Raw genomic sequence first — 21,174 nt, 5'->3', positions numbered from 1 at the left:
AACTCTTATTGTTAGAGATATTACGTTTTATAGTCTGCTTGTACTGCTCATGCACCTTGAAACTGTACCTTGGGTACAAGTAAAGTCATTTGGCATCAAGAGCATCTGCTTAAAGGAACTTGGTCAGCTCTGAATCAGCCTGCTCTCTTTTTGAAAATGTTACTTTGTGAGAGGAGCTCTTCTGTTTTGAAGAACGTCACCTAACCACTTTAAACTCTTTTTCTTGGTAGGTGTGGCAGCAGTAGGTTTATCTGCATTTCCTCCAGCAGCTTTGCTCTCATGACCTAAATCTTATCCACTTCTTTCTGGCCCTTTTAAGTCGAATAGCTCGTGCACAGGGTGACTTTTGGCATCATTAAATGCACCTGTTTCCTTCATGCTAGCATGATATCTATGATCCAAATGGTGGCCTTCCTGAGGAGGACTTGGATTGCAAGTGTATTTCTCAGTTGGATATACTGTATTTTAACACTGGCTGTCATTAGGGCCTAGAGAGAGAAAGTCGCCTACTATCAGTTCCAGCATAAGCTTAACTGACGACACTGTGGCGTATTTTTCCCTTGAGCGGACATCTGTAAAGTCAGCCAGTGGTTTTGTTGCTGCGTTGATGGACTTCAACATGGAAACGTCCTGCCAGGTCGGATTAAGATTGCCATTTTTCTGTCTGTGTTGAACAAGGACTTGTCTCACAGCTGGGAGTTGCTCCAACACCCTCTCTACCATCTTCTGCTTAGTGCCCCATTGTGTTGTGCTAACCCAAACCAATGCAGGGTCCAGTCAGCAGCTATGTAGTGCTGACCCTTCATATGTAATTTGACCCTTTTTAACCCTTGTGCGTGCGAGGACTGAGGCAAACATAGAGGTTTATGGAAAATTATACAAGTTTTACGTGTGTGGGGTCGGTTGGACCCCATTTCGTCATACAAGGGTTAAGGTCAAGTTCATATAAGGGTCATATTTGAAATTGACTATATATCCTAAGTAGTAGGTTAAAATGTAATGTCTTTGATCTCTTTAACCCTTGTGTCCAGAAATGGGGTCCAACCAACCCCACACAGGTAAAACTTGTGTCGTTTTCCATAGACCTCTACGTTTGCCTCAGTCCTCGCACGCACAAGGGTTAAGTATGTCCTCTTTAATCCTGTTGTGGAATTGCCATTCGTGACAAATGTTTTCCCAGGGGTTTTGTGCTGACTGTCAAACATTTGCAACATTTTACAAAATGCCGGTTTTACAACAGTATTAAAGGACGGTATCCATGTAGAGAAAGCAAACCATGCAGTCTCTGAGTGAGCAACAAGCGGTTCACCTCGGTCAGGAAGACACAAAAAGCAGGAACACAAGGAGCTGGACACATGGAGGAGAATAACGGGGTATTAACAGGAGGAACCAGCAAGGAGACTCCTTGCTGTGTATGAGTACAGGAGGGGGGAATGTTGGAATAAAATCTTTGGGTTGATTAGCTAACGAGTTGCAGGTGTGAGGGTAGAGATGCAAAGATAGAAAGACAGGAAATGGCTCAGGGGGTGAGAGAGTGCATATAGAGGGGAACTGAAAATACCTAAACGACAGAACTAAATAAGAGAAACAAACCTGATCTAATCAAAATTAATGCAAACAGACAACAAATCAGAACTAAGAGCCCAGAATTACTCAGAACAACCCAGAATCCTGTCAAACAGAGTTACTTAATTGTGCTATAAAATGGCACCACGTGCCTGGAAAATACCTGATGCCTCGTCTTTAAAGACTCTGAGGTCAAAATGACAGCCTGTCACTAAAATTCATAGAAACAATTGTCTTTCTAAATACTATTAAAAATGTTTTGCGAAAAATTTACAGTTTTAGTTCAAATCGGGAACCAGCAAAACTTTATGTTTTGATAGAGTAATTAAACATTACACTAATTAAGGATTTTAAGAATTTCGTAAAAAGACTGAAGGAAAATGTCAATGTTTCTTCAAAGTGATCACTGTTTTTGAATCACCATTTCTTTTTTGTCTTATTAAATTGTTCCATTTAAAATAAATTCAAAAATACATTATTAGTTCTAAAGGGAAACTAAGTTTTATTGCAACTCCAAATGAAGTAACGTTCTTGTAAAGCTGTAGAGCCCAATGCCATGGCAACATGCAGGAAAGGTCTCCTTTGCCTACAGCCAGCCTGAATACACATGGTTGGACCAAAGATGAGCTGTTCATGTGTTGTTGGGACGTTTGTTTTCACACATACTCTACTGAATTTAAGCCGCATTTTGCTGCAAACACTTAAGGACTTACATTTCCTAAAGCAGTACAGCTTGTTCTGTCACTTCTTGCATACAGTATCACTGTTGTGTCTCCAGTTCAGTCTGTTGTCCAGCTGAACACCAAGTTATGTTAACACTCCTTAACCACCTTCCCTTCTTCTGCCATGACAAAACTAGTATTTGACCAAACCATGTTTAAGCTGACCCCTTTTCTTTTGAAATGTACAATCAAATTCTTTATTTTGTTTCCATAAAAAGATGACTGTGCCATCACCATCCCACAAAACACTCCACCATCTCTCTGTACTGTTTCTTGACCATGTGTAGTACAAGAATTTTATTTATTTTGTGCATAGTTCCAATTTGTGTGGCTGTTGTCTCTGCTTTTACACAAAGAAAATATATATTTCTGTATACAAAATAAATAATCGTAAACCAGTTAATTGGAAGTTAGTCATATCCTGTTTCAGAAAGATCATCTGACGTATCAACGGACGGCATTTATAAACACAGAGTTGCTTCCAAGCAGAGACACTTAAGTAATGGGCATCTGGGATAGTACTGGTTTGAGACTGGCAGTGAGCTTTTCACTTGTTGCTTTGTTTGCTTCTGATGTAACTGCGGAGGCTTCATCTACAAAATGCAGTCTGCAGGGAACCCCTCGTTCATCTGCGTTCTCATCAGACGGGGACTTTGTCATTGGAGGCGTTTTCTCAATTCATTATCAAGGTTATGGAGTGATTCATAATTACACCAGCAAGCCTGAGTCTCAAGGATGCAGAAAGAGGTAAGAGGGAGAGAAGAAAAGCTTTATATTACTTGTGTAAAGTTGACTTGGATAACTTTTTGTTTGTTTCTTTGTTTGTTTTGGACAGGCACTTTTTACTTTGAATATCTAAATTCAATCTCCGAAAAATATTAGACGTGCTGTATAAAATTATTGGTATTACTGCTTGTATGCGATTGTTTTTTTTTATTATTATTTTATTTTATGACGCCTTTTCTTCTAGTTTAATAAATATCAGCACTCACCAGATTGATTTTGTTCAGCTTTAACGCCCGGGATCTGCGCTTCTCCCGGACAATGGTCTTTGCCATCGAGGAGATAAACAACAGCACCGATCTGCTGCCCGGCATCAAACTTGGATATCGGATCTATGATTCCTGCGTGTCGGTTCCTGTTTCGGTGCACGTGGCATTTGAACTAACAAACGGTGAGGACCCCGTGTTCTACGAAGGCATGAACTGCTCCCGGTCCGGTGTGGTGATGGCTGCTGTCGGAGACGCGGGATCCTCTAACTCCATCAGCGTCTCACGTGTTATTGGATCATTCAACATTCCTCTGGTAAGAGGAATACAGTCATAGTAAAATAAAATACAAAAAACATCAGCTGATGGACGTTGGATTTTTTTTTTATTTTATTTTTTTTACACTTTGCACTTCTCTTGCTATAGGTGAGCCACTTCGCCACTTGTGCTTGCCTATCAGATAAGAAACAGTTCCCAACTTTTTTCAGAACCATTCCCAGTGACCATTACCAAGCTGATGCACTGGCCAAGATGGTGAAACACTTTGGTTGGACTTGGATAGGAGCCGTCCACTCAAACTCAGACTATGGAAATAATGGCATGGCCTCTTTTCTGGAAGCTGCACTCAGAGAGGGGATCTGTGTGGAGTACATTGAATCCTTCTTTAGATCTGACCCACAGATCAAGATCAAAAGAGTTGCAGACGTTATCCGTAGGTTTGTATGTTTAGAGTTACTATTTTTGAAAGAGAATCTATAAATTAAAGAGATTGCTTTGGCACGTTTGGAATGTTTTTGCTGAAACCTCTTTTCAGATAAGTTTTATAACTGTAAACTCTTCCAAACATGTGGCCTATGCTTAGAAGTGCTGCATAACATCAACATGTTCCAATGGCTTTTCAGATCAACAGCAAAGGTTGTTCTGGCATTTACGGCTGTTGGCGAAATGAAAGTCCTTCTGGAGGAGTTGGCATTGGACCCTCCTCCACCTCGTCAGTGGATCGCGAGCGAGGCCTGGGCAACCGACCCAAACCTGATGAGATTCAGTTTCTGTGCTGGGGCAGTCGGGGTAGCCATTCAGAAATCTGTCATCCCAGGATTGAGAAACTATCTTCTGGATCTCTCTCCGTCAAAAGTGGCTGCTTCTCCGGTGCTTACTGAGTTCTGGGAGGACGCGTTCAACTGCAGCCTGACAGAAAGTGAGAATGTATATCTTTTCTATCATGAGAAAGGAAAAAAGAACATAGCCTGAATATGAACAGATTTGCTAGAACTATTTTTTCATGCGATTGAAAACAAAAATGTTTTACTTGTAGTGAAACAAATCGATTTATTTAGCATCTTACCAAAGTTGAGATGTTTTTTCAGCATAATGCTTTCTGTTCCAAAAGCAATAAAAGCCTGGTTTTTCTTTTTTTTTATGATTAACATTATATTGTTTGTTCATTTTCTATGATAATGTTATTGATCCTAAATTTACATTTCAAAGTTTTCATACTATTATATTTGTTGTAGTTTTGTACCAATAATGTATTATATTAAATGCTTCTCAAATTCATCATGAATTATTCATATCACCCTGTGAAATCAAGAAAAAAAATTCTAATTTCATAATGCTTTATTTCACTGATCATGAAGGCATTTTTAGGAATTTGGAGAGTCACAAACTTTATTTGTATCATATATTTCTGCCTTTGTCATTTGTTCTTTTATTTAATCGACATCAATATAATTTTTTTTTTATAAAATTTGGGCTAAATATGCTTCATCATAACAATAGTTCATTAGTTAGGTTGACAGACAAAATAAATGTGTAGTGTATTTATATGTCTTCAGCTGTTGACAAAGAAAAGAGAGTGTGTGATGGAACTGAAGATCTTAAAACAGTTAAAAACCCGTACACTGAAACATCTCAGTTAAGAGTTTCTAACATGGTGTACAAGGCTGTTTATGCAATAGCACATGCTATTCACAATGCAGTCTGTGAGGAAACTAATAAAACCACACACTGTGACAAACGCTACAAACTGGAGCCCAAACAGGTCAGTCTGTTGCTTAGTAACTCCTCAAACCTTTCATCAGCATTGATTTCTCAATGCAGGGTTACTTAGTTCTGGTGTTAATTTTAGAGGCTGCTGGTTTCTTTTTTAATGTCTGTTTTTATTTTGAAGGTCTTGAATGCATTGAAGAAAGTTAACTTTTCAAGAAATGGCTACCATGTGTCATTTGATGCTAATGGAGATCCTGTGGCTGTTTATGAACTGATAAACTGGCAGAAAAGTGAGAGTGGAGTTATTGAACTGGTAACAGTGGGATATTATGATGCATCACTGCCAAGAGGCCAGGAGTTTCACATCAACAGGAAGATAACCTGGGTGGAAGGTGGCACACAAGTAATAGCCATAACACAAAGGTTTCTTAGATTATGAGGTTTGGAGGGCAACAGTTTTGTCAAAAACAACTTAAAAAAATTAAAGTTGGTATTTTACCTCTGTTTCTATGGCAGGTTCCAGTGTCTGTTTGCTCGGAGAGTTGTCGTCCAGGAACTCATAAAGTGTTGCAAAAGGGAAAGCCCATCTGTTGCTATGACTGCATACCATGTCCTCCAGGAGAGGTTAGCAATATGACAGGTAAAATCAAGTTTTGTTCTAGGGATAACTACACAATTTGTCATAAAAACAAAATATGTCATATACCGTTATTTATTTTAGATGCGGTTGATTGTTTCCCATGCTCCGAAGAGTTTTGGCCAAATACAAGGAATGATTCCTGTTTCCCAAAATCTGTGGAGTTTCTTTCCTTTGACGAAGGCCTTTCAATCATCCTGATTGTTTTCTCTGTTGGTGGAGCCTTTCTGGCCATCATTACAGCAGTGATTTTCTTCCGTCACAAAACAACTCCAATTGTCAGAGCCAACAACTCAGAGCTGAGCTTCCTGCTGCTTTTTTCTCTTATTCTGTGTTTCTTATGTTCACTAACTTTCATTGGAGCCCCCTCTGAGTGGTCCTGCATGCTGCGGCACACAGCGTTTGGCATCACATTTGTTCTCTGTATCTCCTGTGTTCTTGGGAAAACGATAGTGGTTCTAATGGCCTTTAAAGCTACACTTCCTGGTAACAATGTCATGAAATGGTTTGGTCCTTTACAGCAAAGAATGACTGTAGTGAGTCTGACTTTAATTCAAGTTATAATATGTATCATATGGTTGGTTGTGAGTCCTCCCTTCCCAGTGAAAAATCTGACCACCTACAAAGAGAAGATCATCCTGGAATGTGCGTTAGGCTCTGCTGTTGGTTTCTGGGCTGTGCTCGGCTACATCGGCCTGCTGGCTGTGTTTTGCTTTGTGTTAGCTGTTCTAGCTCGGAAACTACCTGATAATTTTAACGAAGCCAAGATGATAACCTTCAGCATGTTGATATTCTGTGCCGTCTGGATCACCTTCATCCCAGCTTATGTCAGCTCTCCTGGAAAATTTACTGTGGCTGTGGAGATATTTGCTATTCTGGCCTCTAGTTTTGGACTGATACTGTGTATATTTGCTCCAAAGTGTTTCGTTATTTTGTTTCAGCCAGAGAAAAACACCAAGAAATATTTAATGAATAAAAAGTAAAAAAATAAATAAATAAGCTATCTTTGGAAAAAAACATACTATAAATGTGACATCACAGAAAGTGTATTCAACCTACTTACATTCATCCAATAAAAGAATATTCAATGAATTCATTCTCATTCGTCTAATGGTTGTAAAATTCACCACTTTTGTACAATGCTCTATTATATTTTGAGTAAGACATTTTCAATTTAATTTGGAATTATGTCTTATTTTATATAAAATCTCTACCAGTGTGTAAAAAAAGACTCATATTTATGCACACTAAAAATTTATATTTCTTTAAAAGTTGTATCTGAACAAACATTTCAGATAAACAGACCTTCCTCTGTTGTTTACATACTTATGAAAAACACAAAAACTATTGATGTATAGCTCATGTTCTCTCTCACATTTGTTATGCCATTAAGTGGTGAACCGGCACTAGCAATAAATAAAGTGGAAATTATATTTGTATATATTTCATAAACAAACACAAAGGGAGGGCACTTTCTTTTAGAAAGATTATCTGACGTATAAGAGGAGGGGATTTATAAATCGGCAAACGGACAGTAAGATCCAAGTAGAGACACTTGACAAATGGGGATCAGGGCCATTTTTACTGCGTTGAGATTGGCACTGAGTTTGTTGGAGCTGACGTCACTGGTTCGACTGCCTGGCCTTGTAAATGGCTTTAAACAACAATTTCCTTCCGAACAAACATCAAAGACCTCTGGTGTCACTGCTGAGGCCTCATCTGTGAAATGCACTCTGCAGGGTAAACCTCGTTTACCGGCATTCTCAACAGATGGGGACTTTGTTATTGGAGGTGTTTCCACGATTCATTACCAACATTATGCAGTGGTTTATAATTACACCACCCAGCCCGAGTCTCTGAGATGCACAGGGAGGTCAGTAAGAAAGAGAGGTGGAAAAATGATCTTGCATGTGTTTGCTGCAAAGTTTGCTGTGATGTTGGAGACAAATAATTAAGTTGCTTTAAGTGTTTTCTATCACAATAAGCTAAATTGCGTATTTTGGTTATTGCAGTGAAAATATGATTAAGATGGAGCTGAAGTAAAAAAAAAAATGTTTCTTTTGATCTAGATTGTATTTTGGATGCATTTTTTGTTTGGAAATCCTGATATTGCCTTGACAGGAAGCACTTCAATATTTTGACGTGCAGATGACTTGCTTATAATTACTTCATGCCCAGAAGAAGATCTGTTTGCTTTTTGTTTCCTCCACAATTTCATCTAAACATCAGCATGTTTTGTTCAGCCTTACTGGCAGGGGTCTGCGTTTCTCTCGCACTATTATCTTTGCCATTGAGGAGATAAACAACAGCACAGAGCTGCTGCCCGGCATCAAACTCGGGTATCGGATCTATGATTCCTGCGTCTCGGTGCCAGTTTCAGTGGATGTGGCGTTCCAGCTATTGAACGGTGAGGACAAAATGTTCTACAGAGACCGTAATTGCTCCCAGTCTCATGTGGTGGTGGCTGCCGTCGGAGACTTGGGATCATCTTCCTCCATCAGCATGTCACACATCATGGGATCTTTCAAAATTCCTCTGGTAAGAAGTGTAAATTGATTGTAAACTGAAATTTTTTAAATAGCTCTGTGCAGGTATTCACCTGGCTTTGGCTTTCTATGTTTTGTCTTTATAGGTCAGCAGCTTCGCCACTTGTGCCTGCCTTTCAGACAAGCAGCAGTTCCCAACTTTTTTCAGAACGATTCCCAGTGACCATTTTCAAGCTGATGCACTGGCCAAGCTGGTGAAACACTTTGGTTGGACTTGGATAGGAGCCGTCCACTCAGACTCAGACTATGGAAATAATGGCATGGCCTCTTTTCTAGGAGCAGCACTGAGAGAGGGGATCTGTGTGGAGTACACTGAATCTTTCTTCAGAACTGATCCAGCAAGCAAGATCCAAAGAGTTGCCAATGTTATCCGTAGGTTAGCAAGTTTCTTATTTTTGCATGCATATCAGAAATTTTAAGGTAATATTGGAGAAAAGGTTTATGAATGAACACTGCGATTCTTCAGCGGTTCCTTCACACTTGGAATTCAGGAACAATTGTGTTTTTCTATTGTCTAGTGTCTTTTCAGATAGACTGTAAACTGAAACTACAGATGATCAGCGGTATCATAACTGTCTTTATCTTCAAAATGATTTGCTTATGTTTAAGTACTAAATCATGTGCTCAACACATTGCATGTCATTTCAGATCAACAGCCAAAGTTGTTCTGGCATTTACGGCTGTTGGTGATATGAAAGTCCTTCTGGAGGAGTTGGCGTTGGATCCTCCTCCACCTCGTCAGTGGATCGCGAGCGAGGCCTGGATAACTGACCCAAACCTAATGAGCTTCAGTTTCTGTGCGGGGGCAGTCGGGGTAGCCATTCAGAAATCTGTCATCCCAGGTCTGAGAGACTTCCTTCTGGATCTCCCTCCAACAAAGGTGGCTGCCTCTCCGGTACTTACCGAATTCTGGGAGGATGCATTCAACTGCAGCTCGACAGAAAGTGAGAAACAAGTGATGAGAAAAAAAGTTATCTTTGATACGTTATTTGTTTTCAAATTTTCTGCAATGACGGAAAAGGATTGAGTCACATATTAAACAGAACAATGTATTTATGTTTTTTAATCAAGATTTTTTATCTTATTATTATTTTCATCATTATTATTTTTTGACATTTCACCATAGGTAATATTTTCTGTTTGAGATATCCAAAACACATGGAGTTTGTTTCATCTGGTTCAACAAATGATCTGTGTATTTAATGTTAGAATGTGAAAAGCATTTTAAGCATGTTGCCCTAAGAAGTCCAGAAAAGATTGACTAGATTAGCATCCTCAAAACTTTTGGAGCATAATATATATATATATATATATATATTTTATTTTATTTTTTTTATTATTATTATTATTTTTTCAAAGAAACAGTCATTACTTTTTACAGCTAAGATATATATTTTTAGTGGTATTTGGTTATTGACATGAACATTGATTTGTCTTAAAGTGAAAAACCCCATAGTGAACACCTATGTAATTCAGCATAGTAAAAAGTACAAACAAATATACATTTTTTCAGTTAATTAAAAGGTTTACAATAATGGATCTTATTTTTTTCTTTTTTGTGTGTATCTGTATGTCTCAGAAGCTGCTAACCCAGACAAGAGAGTGTGTGATGGAACTGAAGATATTAAAACCCTTAAAAGCTCGTACACTGAAACATCTCAGTTAAGAATCACTAACATGATGTACAAGGCTGTTTATGCTGTAGCTCATGCTATTCACAATGCTGTGTGTCAAGAAACAAATGAAACCATTCAATGTGACAAAAACATCGGACTGGAGCCCAAACAGGTCAGACAGTGCATCAGTTAAATCTCCATGCTTTTCATTAGCAACTACAGACTAGACACTTAATTTCAACAATATTTTAAATATTGTTCCAGTTTTCTCTTTTATTTCACTTTGAAGGTTTTTAAAGAACTAAAGAAAGTAAATTTCTCAAAGAATGGCTACCATGTGTCGTTTGATGCTAATGGAGACCCTGTGGCTTTTTATGAGCTGGTAAACTGGCAGAAAAGTGAGAGTGGAGTTATTGAACTGGTAACAGTGGGATATTATGATGCATCACTACCAAGAGGCCAGGAGTTTCATATCAACAGAAACTTAACCTGGGTGGAAAGTGGCACACAAGTAATAGCCCAAAACAGTAATTTCTTAGAGTAAGAGGTTGAAAAGGGATTTGTGAAATCTGCTGGTAATTTTGCAGATGTTTTTTGTTTCAGGTTCCAGTCTCAGTTTGCTCAGGGAGTTGTCCTCCAGGAACTCGTAAAGTGTTGCAGAAAGGAAAACCAATCTGCTGCTATGACTGTATACCATGTCCTGAAGGAGAGATCAGTAATAAAACAGGTCATATTATATATTTTTCACATAGATTTGCAACACCAAATACTGACTGTTAACAACTGTTTTTGGTCATTGTTTTTAGATTCTCCTGATTGTTTTTCATGTCCAAGAGAGTTCTGGCCTAATTCAAAGAAAGATGCTTGTCTACCCAAACCAGTTGAATTTCTTTCCTTTGATGAAGTCCTGTCAATCATCCTTGCTGCAATCTCAATCAGCGGAGCTTTTCTGGCCATAATCACAGCAGTGATTTTCTTCCGTCACAGAACAACGCCAATTGTCAGAGCCAACAACTCAGAGCTGAGCTTCCTGCTGCTCTTCTCTCTAACTCTGTGTTTCTTATGTTCACTAACTTTCATTGGAGCCCCCTCTGAGTGGTCCTGCATGCTGCGGCACACAGCGTTTGGCATCACATTTGTTCTCTGTATCTCCTGTGTTCTTGGCAAAACTATAGTGGTTCTAATGGCCTTTAAAGCTACACTTCCTGGTAGTAATGCAATGAAATGGTTTGGTCCTCCACAGCAAAGAATGACTGTAGTGTCAATCACCTTCATACAGGTTATAGTATGTATCATATGGTTGGTTGTGAGTCCTCCCTTCCCAGTGAAAATCTGACCACCTACAAGGAGAAGATCATCCTGGAATGTGCGTTAGGCTCTGCTGTTGGTTTCTGGGCTGTGCTCGGCTACATCGGCCTGCTGGCTGTGTTTTGCTTTGTGTTAGCTGTTCTAGCTCGGAAACTACCTGATAATTTTAACGAAGCCAAGATGATAACCTTCAGCATGTTGATATTCTGTGCCGTCTGGATCACCTTCATCCCAGCTTATGTCAGCTCTCCTGGAAAATTTACTGTGGCTGTGGAGATATTTGCTATTCTGGCCTCGAGTTTTGGACTGATACTGTGTATATTTGCTCCAAAGTGTTTCGTTATTTTGTTTCAGCCAGAGAAAAACACCAAGAAATATTTAATGAATAAAAAGTAAAAAGAAATAAAAGTAAATAGATAAGCTATCTTTAGAAAAAACATACTATAAATGTGACATCACAGAAAGTGTATTCAACCTACTTACATTCATCCAATAAAAGAATATTCAATGAAGTCATTCTCATTCGTCTAATGGTTGTAAAATTCACCACTTTTATACAATGCTCTATTATATTTTGTGTAAAACATTTTCAATTTAAATTGGAATTACGTTATATTTCATATAAAATCTCTACTAGTGTGTAAAAAAAGACTCATATTTATGCACACTAAAAATTGATATTTCTTTAAAAGTTGTATTTGAACAAACATTTCAGATAAACAGACCTTCCTCTGTTGTTTACATACTTATGAAAAACACAAAAACTATTGATGTATAGCTCATGTTCTCTCTCACATTAGTTATGCCATTAAGTGGTGAACCGGCACTAGCAATAAATAAAGTGGAAATTATATTTGTGTATATTTCATAAACAAACACAAAGGGAGGGCACTTTCTTTTAGAAAGATCATCTGACGTATAAGAGGAGGGGATTTATAAATCGGCAAACGGACAGTAAGATCCAAGTAGAGACACTTGACAAATGGGGATCAGGGCCATTTTTACTGCGTTGAGATTGGCACTGAGTTTGTTGGAGCTGACGTCACTGGTTCGACTGCCTGGCCTTGTAAATGGCTTTAAACAACAATTTCCTTCCGAACAAACATCAAAGACCTCTGGTGTCACTGCTGAGGCCTCATCTGTGAAATGCACTCTGCAGGGTAAACCTCGTTTACCGGCATTCTCAACAGATGGGGACTTTGTTATTGGAGGTGTTTCCACGATTCATTACCAACATTATGCAGTGGTTTATAATTACACCACCCAGCCCGAGTCTCTGAGATGCACAGGGAGGTCAGTAAGAAAGAGAGGTGGAAAAATGATCTTGCATGTGTTTGCTGCAAAGTTTGCTGTGATGTTGGAGACAAATAATTAAGTTGCTTTAAGTGTTTTCTATCACAATAAGCTAAATTGCGTATTTTTGTTATTGCAGTGAAAATATGATTAAGATGGAGCTGAAGAAAAAAATATGTTTCTTTTGATCTAGATTGTACTTTGGATGCATTTTCTGTTTGGAAATCCTGATATTGCCTTGACAGGAAGCACTTCAATATTTTGACGTGCAGATGACTTGCTTATAATTACTTCATGCCCAGAAGAAGATCTGTTTGCTCTTTTTTCCTCCCCAATTTCATCTAAACATCAGCATGTTTTGTTCAGCCTTACTGGCAGGGGTCTGCGTTTCTCTCGCACTATTATCTTTGCCATTGAGGAGATAAACAACAGCACAGAGCTGCTGCCCGGCATCAAACTCGGGTATCGGATCTATGATTCCTGCGTCTCGGTGCCAGTTTCAGTGGATGTGGCGTTCCAGCTATTGAACGGTGAGGACAAAATGTTCTACAGAGACCGTAATTGCTCCCAGTCTCGTGTGGTGGTGGCTGCCGTCGGAGACTTGGGATCATCTTCCTCCATCAGCATGTCACACATCATGGGATCTTTCAAAATTCCTCTGGTAAGAAGTGTAAATTGATTGTAAACTGAAATTTTTTAAATAGCTCAGTGCAGGTATTCACCTGGCTTTGGTTTTCTATGTTTTGTCTTTATAGGTCAGCAGCTTTTCCACTTGTGCCTGCCTTTCAGACAAGCAGCAGTTCCCAACTTTTTTCAGAACGATTCCCAGTGACCATTATCAAGCTGATGCACTGGCCAAGCTGGTGAAACACTTTGGTTGGACTTGGATAGGAGCCATCCACTCAGACTCAGACTATGGAAATAATGGCATGGCCTCTTTTCTAGGAGCAGCACTGAGAGAGGGGATCTGTGTGGAGTACATTGAATCTTTCTTCAGAACTGATCCAGCAAGCAAGATCCAAAGAGTTGCCAATGTTATCCGTAGGTTAGCAAGTTTCTTATTTTTGCATGCATATCAGAAATTTTAAGGTAATATTGGAGAAAAGGTTTATGAATGAACACTGCGATTCTTCAGCGGTTCCTTCACACTTGGAATTCAGGAACAATTGTGTTTTTCTATTGTCTAGTGTCTTTTCAGATAGACTGTAAACTGAAACTACAGATGATCAGCGGTATCATAACTGTCTTTATCTTCAAAATGATTTGCTTATGTTTAAGTACTAAATCATGTGCTCAACACATTGCATGTCATTTCAGATCAACAGCCAAAGTTGTTCTGGCATTTACGGCTGTTGGTGATATGAAAGTCCTTCTGGAGGAGTTGGCGTTGGATCCTCCTCCACCTCGTCAGTGGATCGCGAGCGAGGCCTGGATAACTGACCCAAACCTAATGAGCTTCAGTTTCTGTGCGGGGGCAGTCGGGGTAGCCATTCAGAAATCTGTCATCCCAGGTCTGAGAGACTTCCTTCTGGATCTCCCTCCAACAAAGGTGGCTGCCTCTCCGGTACTTACCGAATTCTGGGAGGATGCATTCAACTGCAGCTCGACAGAAAGTGAGAAACAAGTGATGAGAAAAAAAGTTATCTTTGATACGTTATTTGTTTTCAAATTTTCTGCAATGACGGAAAAGGATTGAGTCACATATTAAAACAGAACAATGTATTTATGTTTTTTAATCAAGATTTTTTATCTTATTATTATTTTCATCATTATTATTTTTTGACATTTCACCATAGGTAATATTTTCTGTTTGAGATATCCAAAACACATGGAGTTTGTTTCATCTGGTTCAACAAATGATCTGTGTATTTAATGTTAGAATGTGAAAAGCATTTTAAGCATGTTGCCCTAAGAAGTCCAGAAAAGATTGACTAGATTAGCATCCTCAAAACTTTTGGAGCATAATATATATATATATATATATATATTTTATTTTATTTTTTTTATTATTATTATTATTTTTTCAAAGAAACAGTCATTACTTTTTACAGCTAAGATATATATTTTTAGTGGTATTTGGTTATTGACATGAACATTGATTTGTCTTAAAGTGAAAAACCCCATAGTGAACACCTATGTAATTCAGCATAGTAAAAAGTACAAACAAATATACATTTTTTCAGTTAATTAAAAGGTTTACAATAATGGATCTTATTTTTTTCTTTTTTGTGTGTATCTGTATGTCTCAGAAGCTGCTAACCCAGACAAGAGAGTGTGTGATGGAACTGAAGATATTAAAACCCTTAAAAGCTCGTACACTGAAACATCTCAGTTAAGAATCACTAACATGATGTACAAGGCTGTTTATGCTGTAGCTCATGCTATTCACAATGCTGTGTGTCAAGAAACAAATGAAACCATTCAATGTGACAAAAACATCGGACTGGAGCCCAAACAGGTCAGACAGTGCATCAGTTAAATCTCCATGCTTTTCATTAGCAACTACAGACTAGACACTTAATTTCAACAATATTTTAAATATTGTTCCAGTTTTTCTCTTTTATTTCACTTTGAAGGTTTTTAAAGAACTAAAGAAAGTAAATTTCTCAAAGAATGGCTACCATGTGTCGTTTGATGCTAATGGAGACCCTGTGGCTTTTTATGAGCTGGTAAACTGGCAGAAAAGTGAGAGTGGAGTTATTGAACTGGTAACAGTGGGATATTATGATGCATCACTACCAAGAGGCCAGGAGTTTCATATCAACAGAAACTTAACCTGGGTGGAAAGTGGCACACAAGTAATAGCCCAAAACAGTAATTTCTTAGAGTAAGAGGTTGAAAAGGGATTTGTGAAATCTGCTGGTAATTTTGCAGATTTTTTTTGTTTCAGGTTCCAGTCTCAGTTTGCTCAGGGAGTTGTCCTCCAGGAACTCGTAAAGTGTTGCAGAAAGGAAAACCAATCTGCTGCTATGACTGTATACCATGTCCTGAAGGAGAGATCAGTAATAAAACAGGTCATATTATATATTTTTCACATAGATTTGCAACACCAAATACTGACTGTTAACAACTGTTTTTGGTCATTGTTTTTAGATTCTCCTGATTGTTTTCCATGTCCAAGAGAGTTCTGGCCTAATTCAAAGAAAGATGCTTGTCTACCCAAACCAGTTGAATTTCTTTCCTTTGATGAAGTCCTGTCAATCATCCTTGCTGCAATCTCAATCAGCGGAGCTTTTCTGGCCATAATCACAGCAGTGATTTTCTTCCGTCACAGAACAACGCCAATTGTCAGAGCCAACAACTCAGAGCTGAGCTTCCTGCTGCTCTTCTCTCTAACTCTGTGTTTCTTATGTTCACTAACTTTCATTGGAGCCCCCTCTGAGTGGTCCTGCATGCTGCGGCACACAGCGTTTGGCATCACATTTGTTCTCTGTATCTCCTGTGTTCTTGGCAAAACTATAGTGGTTCTAATGGCCTTTAAAGCTACACTTCCTGGTAGTAATGCAATGAAATGGTTTGGTCCTCCACAGCAAAGAATGACTGTAGTGTCAATCACCTTCATACAGGTTATAGTATGTATCATATGGTTGGTTGTGAGTCCTCCCTTCCCAGTGAAAAATCTGACCACCTACAAGGAGAAGATCATCCTGGAATGTGCGTTAGGCTCTGCTGTTGGTTTCTGGGCTGTGCTCGGCTACATCGGCCTGCTGGCTGTGTTTTGCTTTGTGTTAGCTGTTCTAGCTCGGAAACTACCTGATAATTTTAACGAAGCCAAGATGATAACCTTCAGCATGTTGATATTCTGTGCCGTCTGGATCACCTTCATCCCAGCTTATGTCAGCTCTCCTGGAAAATTTACTGTGGCTGTGGAGATATTTGCTATTCTGGCCTCGAGTTTTGGACTGATACTGTGTATATTTGCTCCAAAGTGTTTCGTTATTTTGTTTCAGCCAGAGAAAAACACCAAGAAATATTTAATGAATAAAAAGTAAAAAGAAATAAAAGTAAATAGATAAGCTATCTTTAGAAAAAACATACTATAAATGTGACATCACAGAAAGTGTATTCAACCTACTTACATTCATCCAATAAAAGAATATTCAATGAAGTCATTCTCATTCGTCTAATGGTTGTAAAATTCACCACTTTTATACAATGCTCTATTATATTTTGTGTAAAACATTTTCAATTTAAATTGGAATTACGTTATATTTCATATAAAATCTCTACTAGTGTGTAAAAAAAGACTCATATTTATGCACACTAAAAATTGATATTTCTTTAAAAGTTGTATTTGAACAAACATTTCAGATAAACAGACCTTCCTCTGTTGTTTACATACTTATGAAAAACACAAAAACTATTGATGTATAGCTCATGTTCTCTCTCACATTAGTTATGCCATTAAGTGGTGAACCGGCACTAGCAATAAATAAAGTGGAAATTATATTTGTGTATATTTCATAAACAAACACAAAGGGAGGGCACTTTCTTTTAGAAAGATCATCTGACGTATAAGAGGAGGGGATTTATAAATCGGCAAACGGACAGTAAGATCCAAGTAGAGACACTTGACAAATGGGGATCAGGGCCATTTTTACTGCGTTGAGATTGGCACTGAGTTTGTTGGAGCTGACGTCACTGGTTCGACTGCCTGGCCTTGTAAATGGCTTTAAACAACAATTTCCTTCCGAACAAACATCAAAGACCTCTGGTGTCACTGCTGAGGCCTCATCTGTGAAATGCACTCTGCAGGGTAAACCTCGTTTACCGGCATTCTCAACAGATGGGGACTTTGTTATTGGAGGTGTTTCCACGATTCATTACCAACATTATGCAGTGGTTTATAATTACACCACCCAGCCCGAGTCTCTGAGATGCACAGGGAGGTCAGTAAGAAAGAGAGGTGGAAAAATGATCTTGCATGTGTTTGCTGCAAAGTTTGCTGTGATGTTGGAGACAAATAATTAAGTTGCTTTAAGTGTTTTCTATCACAATAAGCTAAATTGCGTATTTTTGTTATTGCAGTGAAAATATGATTAAGATGGAGCTGAAGAAAAAATATGTTTCTTTTGATCTAGATTGTACTTTGGATGCATTTTCTGTTTGGAAATCCTGATATTGCCTTGACAGGAAGCACTTCAATATTTTGACGTGCAGATGACTTGCTTATAATTACTTCATGCCCAGAAGAAGATCTGTTTGCTCTTTTTTCCTCCCCAATTTCATCTAAACATCAGCATGTTTTGTTCAGCCTTACTGGCAGGGGTCTGCGTTTCTCTCGCACTATTATCTTTGCCATTGAGGAGATAAACAACAGCACAGAGCTGCTGCCCGGCATCAAACTCGGGTATCGAATCTATGATTCCTGCGTCTCGGTGCCAGTTTCAGTGGATGTGGCGTTCCAGCTATTGAACGGTGAGGACAAAATGTTCTACAGAGACCGTAATTGCTCCCAGTCTCGTGTGGTGGTGGCTGCCGTCGGAGACTTGGGATCATCTTCCTCCATCAGCATGTCACACATCATGGGATCTTTCAAAATTCCTCTGGTAAGAAGTGTAAATTGATTGTAAACTGAAATTTTTTAAATAGCTCAGTGCAGGTATTCACCTGGCTTTGGTTTTCTATGTTTTGTCTTTATAGGTCAGCAGCTTTTCCACTTGTGCCTGCCTTTCAGACAAGCAGCAGTTCCCAACTTTTTTCAGAACGATTCCCAGTGACCATTATCAAGCTGATGCACTGGCCAAGCTGGTGAAACACTTTGGTTGGACTTGGATAGGAGCCATCCACTCAGACTCAGACTATGGAAATAATGGCATGGCCTCTTTTCTAGGAGCAGCACTGAGAGAGGGGATCTGTGTGGAGTACATTGAATCTTTCTTCAGAACTGATCCAGCAAGCAAGATCCAAAGAGTTGCCAATGTTATCCGTAGGTTAGCAAGTTTCTTATTTTTGCATGCATATCAGAAATTTTAAGGTAATATTGGAGAAAAGGTTTATGAATGAAAACTGCGATTCTTCAGCGGTTCCTTCACACTTGGAATTCAGGAACAATTGTGTTTTTCTATTGTCTAGTGTCTTTTCAGATAGACTGTAAACTGAAACTACAGATGATCAGCGGTGTCATAACTGTCTTTATCTTCAAAATGATTTGCTTATGTTTAAGTACTAAATCATGTGCTCAACACATTGCATGTCACTTCAGATCAACAGCCAAAGTTGTTCTGGCATTTACGGCTGTTGGTGATATGAAAGTCCTTCTGGAGGAGTTGGCGTTGGATCCTCCTCCACCTCGTCAGTGGATCGCGAGCGAGGCCTGGATAACTGAATCAAACCTAATGAGCTTCAGTTTCTGTGCGGGGGCAGTCGGGGTAGCCATTCAGAAATCTGTCATCCCAGGTCTGAGAGACTTCCTTCTGGATCTCCCTCCAACAAAGGTGGCTGCCTCTCCGGTACTTACCGAATTCTGGGAGGATGCATTCAACTGCAGCTCGACAGAAAGTGAGAAACAAGTGATGAGAAAAAAAGTTATCTTTGATACGTTATTTGTTAACGCTCCCGACCCCACTAAGGGACAAGGGTGTAAAGAAAATGGATGGAATGATGGAATGATGGATGGATGGACGTTATTTATTTTCAAATTTTCTGTAATGATGGAAAAGGATTGAGTCACATATTAAAACAGAACAATGTATTTATGTTTTTTTAATCAAGATTTTTTATCTTATTATTATTTTCATCATTATTATTTTTTGACATTTCACCATAGGTAATATTTTCTGTTTGAGATATCCAAAACACATAGTGTTTGTTTCATCTGGTTCAACAAATGATCTGTGTATTTAATGTTAGAATGTGAAAAGCATTTTAAGCATGTTGCCCTAAGAAGTCCAGAAAAGATTGACTAGATTAGCATCCTCAAAACTTTTGGAGCATTATATATATATATATATATATATATATATATATATATATATATATATATATATATATATATATATATTTATTTTATTTTTTTATTCATTTATTTTTTTTTTTTTCAAAGAAACAGTCATTACTTTTTACAGCTAAGATATATATTTTTAGTGGTATTTGGTAATTGACATGAACATTGATTTGTCTTAAAGTGAAAAACCCCATAGTGAACACCTAAGTAATTCAGCATAGTAAGAAGTACAAAAAAATATTCAAGACTGTTTTTTCAACTAATTAAAAGGTTTATAATAATGGATCTTATTTTTTTCTTTTTTTGTGTATCTGTATGTCTCAGAAGCTGCTAACCCAGACAAGAGAGTGTGTGATGGAACTGAAGATATTAAAACCCTTAAAAGCTCATACACTGAAACATCTCAGTTAAGAATCACTAACATGATGTACAAGGCTGTTTATGCTGTAGCTCATGCTATTCACAATGCTGTGTGTCAAGAAACAAATGAAACCATTCAATGTGACAAAAACATCGGACTGGAGCCCAAACAGGTCAGACAGTGCATCAGTTAAATCTCCATGCTTTTCATTAGCAACTACAGACTAGACACGTAAGTTCAACAATTTTTTAAATATTGTTCCAGTTTTTCTCTTTTATTTCACTTTGAAGGTTTTTAAAGAACTAAAGAAAGTAAACTTCTCAAAGAATGGCTACCATGTGTCGTTTGATGCTAATGGAGACCCTGTGGCTTTTTATGAGCTGGTAAACTGGCAGAAAAGTGAGAGTGGAGTTATTGAACTGGTAACAGTGGGATATTATGATGCATCACTACCAAGAGGCCAGGAGTTTCATATCAACAGAAACTTAACCTGGGTGGAAAGTGGCACACAAGTAATAGCCCAAAACAGTATTTTCATAGAGAAAGAGGTTGAAAAGGGATTTGTGAAATCTGCTGGTAATTTTGCTGATTTTTTCTGTTTCAGGTTCCAGTCTCAGTTTGCTCAGAGAGTTGTCCTCCAGGAACTCGTAAAGTGTTGCAGAAAGGAAAACCAATCTGCTGCTATGACTGTATACCATGTCCTGAAGGAGAGATCAGTAATAAAACAGGTCATATTATATATTTTTCACATAGATTTGCAACACCAAATACTGACTGTTGACAACTGTTTTTGGTCATTGTTTTTAGATTCTCCTGATTGTTTTCCATGTCCAAGAGAGTTCTGGCCTAATTCAAAGAAAGATGCTTGTCTACCCAAACCAGTTGAATTTCTTTCCTTTGATGAAGTCCTGTCAATCATCCTTGCTGCAATCTCAATCAGCGGAGCTTTTCTGGCCATAATCACAGCAGTGATTTTCTTCCGTCACAGAACAACTCCAATTGTCAGAGCCAACAACTCAGAGCTGAGCTTCCTGCTGCTCTTCTCTCTGACTCTGTGTTTCTTATGTTCACTAACTTTCATTGGAGCCCCCTCTGAGTGGTCCTGCATGCTGCGGCACACAGCGTTTGGCATCACATTTGTTCTCTGTATCTCCTGTGTTCTTGGCAAAACGATAGTGGTTCTAATGGCTTTTAAAGCTAC

The 21,174-nt window shown here is 38.4% G+C and overlaps 4 protein-coding genes and 1 pseudogene across 5 annotated transcripts; all 5 read left to right on the top strand.

Annotated features, from left to right (window-relative positions):
• The first annotated feature begins 3,332 nt into the window (after nucleotides 1-3,332).
• On the top strand, nucleotides 3,333-7,228 carry LOC103474240 (extracellular calcium-sensing receptor-like). Its single transcript, XM_081614792.1, has 4 exons — nucleotides 3,333-3,593; nucleotides 4,180-4,345; nucleotides 4,413-4,475; nucleotides 5,886-7,228. Exons 1-4 carry the CDS (start codon nucleotides 3,333-3,335, stop codon nucleotides 6,884-6,886), a joined length of 1,491 nt encoding a protein of 496 aa, XP_081470918.1. The 3' UTR covers nucleotides 6,887-7,228.
• Nucleotides 7,229-7,764: 536 nt separating this feature from the next.
• On the top strand, nucleotides 7,765-10,288 carry LOC145554623 (vomeronasal type-2 receptor 1-like). Its single transcript, XM_081614791.1, has 5 exons — nucleotides 7,765-7,776; nucleotides 8,202-8,441; nucleotides 8,536-8,825; nucleotides 9,098-9,393; nucleotides 10,029-10,288. Exons 1-5 carry the CDS (start codon nucleotides 7,765-7,767, stop codon nucleotides 10,256-10,258), a joined length of 1,068 nt encoding a protein of 355 aa, XP_081470917.1. The 3' UTR covers nucleotides 10,259-10,288.
• Nucleotides 10,289-10,400: 112 nt separating this feature from the next.
• Nucleotides 10,401-11,912, top strand: LOC145554622 (vomeronasal type-2 receptor 26-like; annotated as a pseudogene).
• A 742-nt stretch (nucleotides 11,913-12,654) lies between these two features.
• Nucleotides 12,655-16,801, top strand: LOC145554621 (extracellular calcium-sensing receptor-like). Its single transcript, XM_081614790.1, has 8 exons — nucleotides 12,655-12,670; nucleotides 12,969-13,327; nucleotides 13,422-13,711; nucleotides 13,984-14,279; nucleotides 14,916-15,124; nucleotides 15,243-15,464; nucleotides 15,557-15,680; nucleotides 15,760-16,801. Exons 1-8 carry the CDS (start codon nucleotides 12,655-12,657, stop codon nucleotides 16,656-16,658), a joined length of 2,415 nt encoding a protein of 804 aa, XP_081470916.1. The 3' UTR covers nucleotides 16,659-16,801.
• Nucleotides 16,802-18,012: 1,211 nt separating this feature from the next.
• LOC145554530 (vomeronasal type-2 receptor 1-like) lies at nucleotides 18,013-21,036 on the top strand. Of its 2 annotated transcripts, XM_081614514.1 has the most exons (6): nucleotides 18,013-18,215; nucleotides 18,310-18,599; nucleotides 18,872-19,167; nucleotides 19,937-20,145; nucleotides 20,264-20,701; nucleotides 20,781-21,036. In XM_081614514.1, the coding sequence occupies exons 1-6, from the start codon at nucleotides 18,096-18,098 to the stop codon at nucleotides 20,931-20,933; spliced, it is 1,506 nt and encodes a 501-aa protein (XP_081470640.1). In that variant the 5' UTR covers nucleotides 18,013-18,095; the 3' UTR covers nucleotides 20,934-21,036. The 2 variants fall into 2 exon arrangements, with proteins under 2 accessions (XP_081470640.1, XP_081470641.1); XM_081614515.1 differs by lacking the exon at nucleotides 20,781-21,036 and having other exon boundaries at nucleotides 19,937-20,293.
• The last annotated feature ends 138 nt before the right edge of the window (nucleotides 21,037-21,174 follow it).

This window comes from Poecilia reticulata, chromosome 13 (genome assembly GCF_904066995.2).
Source record: "Poecilia reticulata chromosome 13, P_reticulata-male-v2, whole genome shotgun sequence".
NCBI classification, from domain to species: Eukaryota; Metazoa; Chordata; class Actinopteri; order Cyprinodontiformes; family Poeciliidae; genus Poecilia; species Poecilia reticulata.
Note: the sequence above shows the minus strand (reverse complement) of the source record. Positions and strands in the feature narration are given on the sequence as shown.